This window comes from Glycine max, chromosome 2, assembly GCF_000004515.6.
Source record: "Glycine max cultivar Williams 82 chromosome 2, Glycine_max_v4.0, whole genome shotgun sequence".
Classification (NCBI taxonomy): domain Eukaryota; kingdom Viridiplantae; phylum Streptophyta; class Magnoliopsida; order Fabales; family Fabaceae; genus Glycine; species Glycine max.
In genome coordinates this window covers 48,886,649-48,895,126 of record NC_016089.4, presented here as the reverse complement: position 1 = coordinate 48,895,126, position 8,478 = coordinate 48,886,649, and the positions used below count along the sequence as shown (strand labels likewise).

Here is an 8,478-nt window from a genome sequence, read left to right as displayed (position 1 = left end):
ATTAAAAAAAACAGAAAATAGAAGTAAAACATATAAGGATTAATGTAATGTAATATAACAAAAAGAGAGGTTGAAAAATAAGGTAAATAAAAAAAATAGTGCAAAATTAATAATATTATCAAAATCGTAATCGCCAATGAGAATCACAATTTTGTTTTTTCGAATCTTTCATTTCACTTCAAAATATCTTTTCAGCTAAAGTGCTAATAGCTAATAACCTAATACAAACGTGTAACACATTTACCCAAAAAACATGTGGCACTACACCTGATCTTGTTGTGCACAGCTAGCACAGGGAGTTTGTAAAAGTGGTTACTTTATTAGTTTGTAATATTTGTTGAAACACTATTTTATGATGCGACCGAAATATTTTTTTGTCGAATTTTATTTACTCTCGGTTTTTCTTAGTCAAGATTTCTTTCTTGTAATAAAGAGGATTAACAAAAAAAATTATTTTATGAAACATTTAAGTTGATAGGTTTCTAATTCTTTGAACCAAATTAAAAAGTCAGGTTTCTAAACTTTTTTTTTTTTTTTCATTTGTATCTTTATTATATGATTATAACTCTTCTTTTTCTGAATTGAGTGGGTAAGAAACACCCCAAACTCAATCAATTAACTTCCGCTTGGGAATAACCAAAAGATATCTCCTCAATTAAGGAGGTTACAGCAAAATCAGAGATACAATTGAAAAACATAGAACCATTGGCTAATGATAACCAAATTTAGCAAAACTATCTGATAAACCATTGGCTTCGCTGTGAATATGACCAGAGTTACATGAAAGGAAATCCTCCTTCCTCACTGCAACAAGGATATCAGATTTCCAGCAGCAAGGGCCATTTGCATTCCAAAAAGGAAGCCTGCACGAATTCACCATTCTCCTTTCTCAGCACTGTTCCACACGAAGATTTTAATATATAAGGCATCATCACAATTGAGAGTAAAATAATCTTTCACAGAAAGACTACTGCTACTCGCTGCATTGAATATCCTTCTCCACCAATGTCTGTCATTGTCAAGCAAACATAATGCTCCACGACACATCTTCAACAACCTTGTGGCTTTTTTTTTTAAGTTTGTTATGTTAGCAACCAACTCCCCAAATCATGCTGAAAGAAAGTAAATTGGTAATTAACACTAAACATTTTCCATACCTCCTTTGTCCATACACAGTCTCCAAGAGAATGAATTATAGTTTCTGGCTCTGAGTCACATAGAGGGCAAAATCTTTTACTCTTCTAATATTGACAAAATCTTGGCACTTTCTCTTATTCTCATTAAATATAATTTCTTTAAAAGATCAAATTATCAAAATTATAATATAGCATTATTTATATTATTTCATTATATTAAATAAAAAATTAAACATAAGGATAAAATTACCGTACTAGTTATGATAGGTGATGCTGATTGAAGGGTAAATTTATCTTTTAATTATTATTGTGGGGTGCATGAAGAAAAATGGGGTGCAGAAAGAATTCCCTAACAGTTAACAAGGGCACAAGGGCTATTTTTGTTGTTTGGGCCAACAGAACTTAAAATTTTATTTGTGTACCCAAAAAAGGCCCAAAACCATCATTTAAGCAAATGTATGAAACGAATTTCAGTTGGGAGTGTGATTTTGATGATCAAAACGCAATAATAGTAACACATTTTAATTTCTGATAATATCGTGGAAGTGAGGAATGAAGTTGCCCCCTTGATCATCTCCCCAAAAATACGAAAATCTTGTCCTAAAATGGTGTGATGAATTGAACATCTGTACACTATATTCCACAACCACACCCCCATATTAGTTGGGAATACCTTACTGCTGCAACTAGCTCTGCAATCCCCAAGAGTATACACATCTCATAACAATAGCATATGAAACTGACATTGTGCACACTTCAGCAATCACTCCAATATCTAATCTTGAACCAAATTGTAGTCTCTTGTAGCTCTCTCATGATATCAAAATATCTATATTTTTAGATGCCAACAATTTTTATACCATAATGAGCTTTTACTATATACAATTGGGATGTGCATTGTTAGTCTTTCGACTGCGTAATGATATTCACAATACAATTAAATCTTATGCACACTTAGCTTGGCCTGGAGGAGGGACCTGTTTCAGGATTGGAAAGTGGTTTTGGGGGCACACCAGAATTCACGCTTTACAGAGCTTTATTGGTGTCTCGTGTTTGTTTCATAAATATGTAAACATTTACTTCACATGTATAATAATTGTACTTCAAGATATTTCAAAAAATAATTGTACTTTAATTAAGGTTTTGGGAATATATTAAAACTCAAATCATGCACTACAAACTAGTCACAACTTAGTGCAAACATTTTGAATTAGAACGGCTGGATTTTTCTTTCTAAATGAAGTTGCTTTCCAAACAATATCACAATTAAACTGATTTTTAAGCACAGAAATAGACCAACAGTGAATATATGATGTCACATCAATAAAAAAAACAAATAAATAACTAGTTTTAAAAACTAAATTAATGAATAAAACTAATTAAAGTCTAAATTTGCATCTCCCATCCATACTCCCTCGAAGGTCTGTCTCTATTCCTTACTCATTTTCAATTTGTAATAATTGGTCAATATTCCTATTCCAAATCAATGATTGACTAATTAAGATTAAAGTCAGTCCGTAGCCCTCTCTCCTTTGGTAGTTGATACGTGAAAATGAATAAACGCTAGCCTCTCTATGCTAACACATGTTTTCATTGCTGTTACTTTATTGAATGAAGGCCTCATTTGATTGATTAAATTCCCTGAACATGCATGATACCAACATCTTGTCTAATGATAGCAAACAAGTTAAGAGAAATGGCAGTGTTATGGAGGGAAGGTTATGAAAGGAATAAAGCAGCAACAATGGAATAATACCATAACAGAAATGCTAGAGGCAGATGCTCAGAAGGAAAATCATCATTTGAGGGATTTCGTATAACGAGCTGGCAGAATATAATTAGTCAAAGGAGCATATGCTGTCTGCCATTTATGCTTTTTCTGTTATCAGCCAAATTCTGTTAGTGTTGTTTGTTAGAATGTGTTAGAATTGGATAACAGTTTTTAGTATTTGGTACATATATATATATATATATATATATATATATATATATATATGAATGAATCATGTAATAGAAATCAAGCTGAGAACTAATACAAGTTTTTTCCCTCACCTTTCTTCTTTGGAGGATCCTAGGCCTCCAATGCTAGGAAACTATTGAGCTGTTTTACCGTTCACAACAGGCAGCCTTTCTTGAATTTGTATAAATCCATAAAATACATGTGATTAATTAATAGGACATAAATATGATAAAAAAAAAGAAACTCATTTTTATCTAATAAAAATTTATTTTAATTCAATGTAAGACTCATTAATTGTATATTTATTTTAAAAAATACTCATTTAATCTGTACAAATTTCACCTTTTATATATATATATATATATATATAATTAGGTAAATTGGTTTGATTCAAGTTCTTTAAATGAAAATTTGAGATTTAAAGTGAACCGAATTTATATTTTATCAAGTTGAACTAAAATAATGATCTAAATCAATCTGATTTTTTTAATTAAATTACTTCAAATTTATTGAATTATTGAATTGATTGAACATGTGAGTGACAACCATACCATGCAATACATGATTGGTTGTGTAGTGAAAGGAAAATAAATGTGCAAGAAATATGGAAAGATAGAAAGCTACAAAATAGCTTCATAATGAATTAATGATCATGAAAATTTACTGAATTTCCTTGACCCCGCCGCAAAACCAAACATAAGCTATAGGTGTGCCAAACTATGGTGCAACTTGCATTGTACTAGCAACTGTGTTAATCGATCGTATCAACATGGTGGCGCAAATTCAATTACTTGGGTCATATAGGAACTGACGCAATCCACCTCATTAAAAATGATAGGGACAAGAAGAAGACATTTATGGCTTTACTTGTGGTAAACATATACGTATTTCCAGTCCAAAGAAAAATTTCCATTTTTTTTAAAAAAAAAACGTATATTAACAAACAAACAAATTCTTGTTTTATTAATTCCTTCATATCTCCCCAAAAGTTTGTCTAACTTAACATTTTGCAAATAAAATAGTATAATATATGTCGGCCATTTTAAGTATTTTCAAATTTAAAAAGACCAATGAAGACAATTATGGGGTGAAGGTGACGTGCTCTAGGAGACTAAATACTAAAATATCTCAGCCATATCTACCCATGAGTTAATGCAATTAAGTCATCCCTTCGTTATTTATGAACTACTAACTCTATATATCAGCCCACAGATGCAATGTAACCAGGAACCACTTTTTCCAGCACCTTGTTTTAGTTAGTTTCTTGTTTTTTCTCTGCCCTAGTTGTTTGAAACTACCCATCATCAAGGACCCTAAATATCTAAAGTTTCCTTTATTGCAAGGAAGGACAACAAAATTAAACTACTTACAAGCAGTAGGATAGCCAATAATCCAACCACCACCTCAGTTAACTTTTCTATGATATGATATGATGTGATGATGCTCTTCAAAGTATTTATAGGTTTAACTGACAACAACAGAAGAATACCAAAATCAATCCACCCAATGGTTTGAGGTCCCCTTTTAACCAATCAAAACTAGATGAACCCTAGTGTAGCACCACTTGATTTAACTCACGGATTTCATTCTCATATTACCAACAATGTTGGAATTAAATAATTAGGATATTTAATTTTTGATAGTGTGAATGAAGAAATTTTCGTTGGATTGTGAGAGATAAAATTTACTTAAGTAATTTCTCTGTCTCAAAAAGAATTAATTTCTAATCATCAAGTTGAAAAATATCCTTAATGCACATAAAAAAAAAAATACTCGTGTGTTTGGTTATCATTAGGTACCACTCAATGTGGATTCAAAAAATAACTTATTATTGTTTTTGTTTGTTTTTTTTTACTAGAGTTTTCATCAACCGTAAATGTTTGAAGTTGTTATTAGTGTTTTTTTAAAGGAAATAGTAATAAATGAAAAAAATTATCAGAAAAAAATATAAAATTTATTAATTTATTAAGGACTAAAAAAATATTAATGACTAAAAATAAAAATTATTTTATTAGGAACTCAATAAAAAAAAAATCAAGAAACAAACATAAAATATACTAATTTATTATAGACCTAAAATATATATTTTAGTGTTATTTTGATGACTACATTTGAAAATTAAATATTGGATATAGCACTTTTAGTTTTAGGTAACCAACAAAGGATCCCCAAGCAGCCAAACTTAAAAAAACAAGAACAAGAAAATTAGGTGGTAATTAAACTGGCTATTTTTCTTTTGCGTGTGATATTTTGTTCTCACAACATTCTTTGGTGAATTGGTGTGACGCAGAATATCCCTGTAAGCTTAAATAAACTTGTTAAGACTTTTTTTATCATATTTACGGTACAAAGCGGTGCCCATTCATTTTGTCTATTATAATTAGGCAAACTCAAAATGCTACTAGAATATATGAGATTCTGTTTTTATCTTTCAAAATTCCCGTGCTCTCTCGCAGCAGTAAGATTCTTTTATTTATTAGCCACGAGTGTTTGCTTTCTATCTATGCATCGCAAGAGGCTTACACGTAATCAACCATTTATGATTCATCAATACTCCTATGTTAAAATTCTCAAAAACGATATTTACATGTCAAAATCCTCATCTCACTTTTACATTTGACTTGTTTGGCATAAAAAAAAAAAAAAATGTGAGTAAATGCATATTTTAAACTATTCGGTCATATGAAAAGAAAGTAGTGTAGGGAAATCTAACTTGTTAAGACTCTTAAATTAAATACTAATATATCTGGTCCATGACTGTAATTAACGTGGCTTCCCTCAGCCTATAAATGCAAGTCTATCTGCATCAGTCCCAAGCAAAACACATTTAGAGCACTCTTATCCTCTCAATTTGAAATGCCTATTACCAACAACACTTCTCACACTATGACCAACAACAGGTTTTCCGGAATGATAGAAACAGTAGCAATGTGTAAGCAACTTTGTTTTGGCGGTTCTGCACTTGGACTATTCACGAAAATTATCAAGAAAGTTCTATTTGCTCTATTTACTTGCATTCTGGCACTAGGTAAATATACATTTAATTTCCTTCCTCTTAATTTGTTATTAGCATTCTCATGAATTTGGCTTTGTCCTGAGAAATCACTTGTACTTCACTAAGCCCTGGATATGATGCTGCACATTGGTTTTTTAAAAAACAATGCTATAGCTAAACAATATTACACTTCTCATAAGGTTTGTCAAACATTTATTTGGCTTTATGTCTCAAAGTTAATGTAACTCGTGCTAGTCAAATCAAGTGCATGTTTTGCTTATAAAAAAAAAAAAAAGTGCATGTTTCTATTCAGTTGGGAGAGCTCAGAAACACGTTTACTCCTAAAACAACAATTTCTTTCATTGTGAAAAGAAAAGAGGGAGGGAATAAGATAAAATGGTGTTTGTCATTAACCTCTTACATTGTGAAGTCACTGCAAAAAAAATTGTTATGAACAATATTTGATGCATGTGCAGGAGGGTCAATAGTAGGAACAATTGCAGGAGGCATCAAAGGGCAGACCACAGAAGCTGGTTTTCTTGATGGTGCTGGAAAAGGAGCAATTACAGGAGCCATTGCAGCATTGGAATTGATCAATTTTGATGCTTTTGATGAGCCAATTTCCAAGGTAAATACTACTGCCTGCTAGTTCCATACATAGGCAACAGAATGTTTCATCCCTTTTCAAAGGCCCTATTATCTCACCATTAGCTAGTAGTTAGACACATTGTACTATTTTACTACTGGTCCCCACTACCATATTCCAATAGGACAATGTGTTCTTCTCACTCACCTTTAAGTTTTGGTGTGGAACTGCAGGTTGCCCTGTTGAGCAGTTTATTAAATGGGAAAATCTTTATGGAATGGATATGTCCGGCTGTTGCAAAACTCTATCAGTTGCATGTAACTGTAAGTATGAAACTATGAATGTATCTATCATATCAGTGATGTTATGTCCTTCCATAATATTTAATATTTTCTTCATTTAGTAAGAGATTGGCAGGAAGATGTTTTGGTATAACTTAAGAATTATTATGAACATATAAAAGTTAGGTAAATGTGTAATCAGTGGTGAGTGGACCATACTATAACTCTTGGAATCAGAATTTTTAATCACATTTGGTGAAATTAATTTGTTTCAGGTTAACACACTGGAAACAATTTACCAAGAAGTATCGGACATTTATGATATCAGGGGAGTCAGAGGGATACCACATAATGTAATTCTGAAGCTTCCTTTTCAGCCATTCAACTCCAGAAAAATGTTGAAATCATACAACATGTCTTGCTGCTCAATTTGCTTCCAGGTGAGGAACATCTCAAGAGTCCTGTCAAAATGAAAATGACTTAGTTCAAGAAAAGCTAACAGAAATTGCTTTAGGGAAATTAATCAATCAATCTACACTTGTTGCGAATTATAGATAGAATTGAAGTAATTAAAGTTCCCCCAAAAAAGGATTGAAGTTTATTAATATTAATGACTTGACCACAATTTATACTATTTCTTTTGTGGTTGCGGGGGATCTAGGACCACAATGAGTACTTTCGTTTCGTTGCATAGTATGCACCAATAAATATTAGGTATTTGAATAAAACATGCTTTGCTCTCCCAAAAAATCAACTTTTAATATTACCAAGTTTTTGAAATATTAATTACAGTCTCTAAATTTTGTACCTTTTTCACTTAAGTCCTTAAACTCTTAAAACTCAATACATAATAGTACTTGTAATATTCCCTGTTTGCAATATATATTAACTTGGTATAATACAAATGAGATGTTGATTAGATCATTTTTTTCTAAGAATCATTAATTAGTGCAAAACTAATCATACCAATACATGTATGATATATCTCATAGAACTAAACAAACTCTATCATCTTTATATTTTTTATTTGCAGGATTTTGAGGATGGAGAATTGGTCAGGATACTTCCAAAATGTGACCACCTTTTTCATCTAGAATGCATAGACAAGTGGCTAGTCCAACAAGGATCATGCCCAATGTGTAGAACTTATGTTCCTGAATCCTGACCACATTAGTAATTTTGTTGTAAAGTAGGTTGAGCATGTTAATAACAAAAGAAAAAGTAAGTTGTTGAGCTTCTGTCATGTATGCAATTGTAGATAATCTATTGAAGTTATTGCCAAATTAGAGCATGTTAACTATGCTTATTTTATTTTTATAAAAGTAATTAATTACTCTTCATAAAAAAAAGTAATTAATTACTCAACTTATTATTTTTAACTTTTTAAAATAATTTATATAATAAAAAAGACAGTTATAGAGGTCAGCCCAATCCCTTACCTAAAAAACTTCACAAGAAGAAAAAAGAGGTCCGCCCAATGGTAAATTTAGCGGCTAGAGTAAAGGCTATTGATAAATGTA

At 31.2% G+C, this 8,478-nt stretch overlaps 1 protein-coding gene across 2 annotated transcripts; it reads left to right on the top strand.

The window, feature by feature from the left end:
- Positions 1-5,903: 5,903 nt before the first annotated feature.
- On the top strand, positions 5,904-8,253 carry LOC100305612 (RING finger and U-box domain-containing protein). Of its 2 annotated transcripts, XM_041005559.1 has the most exons (6): positions 5,904-6,124; positions 6,568-6,719; positions 6,911-7,000; positions 7,234-7,398; positions 7,620-7,672; positions 7,992-8,196. In XM_041005559.1, exons 1-5 carry the CDS (start codon positions 5,953-5,955, stop codon positions 7,650-7,652), a joined length of 612 nt encoding a protein of 203 aa, XP_040861493.1. In that variant the 5' UTR covers positions 5,904-5,952; the 3' UTR covers positions 7,653-7,672; positions 7,992-8,196. The 2 variants fall into 2 exon arrangements, with proteins under 2 accessions (XP_040861493.1, NP_001237925.2); NM_001250996.2 differs by lacking the exon at positions 7,620-7,672 and having other exon boundaries at positions 5,911-6,124; positions 7,992-8,253.
- The last annotated feature ends 225 nt before the right edge of the window (positions 8,254-8,478 follow it).

Bases quoted from the DNA above. Each gene is read 5' to 3' on its own strand.
- LOC100305612 (NM_001250996.2), top strand. From the start codon at position 5,953: ATGCCTATTACCAACAACACTTCTCACACTATGACCAACAACAGGTTT. The intron at 6,125-6,567 runs GTAAATATACAT...ATGCATGTGCAG, and splicing joins TACTTGCATTCTGGCACTAG to GAGGGTCAATAGTAGGAACA. The intron at 7,001-7,233 runs GTAAGTATGAAA...AATTTGTTTCAG, and splicing joins TCTATCAGTTGCATGTAACT to GTTAACACACTGGAAACAAT.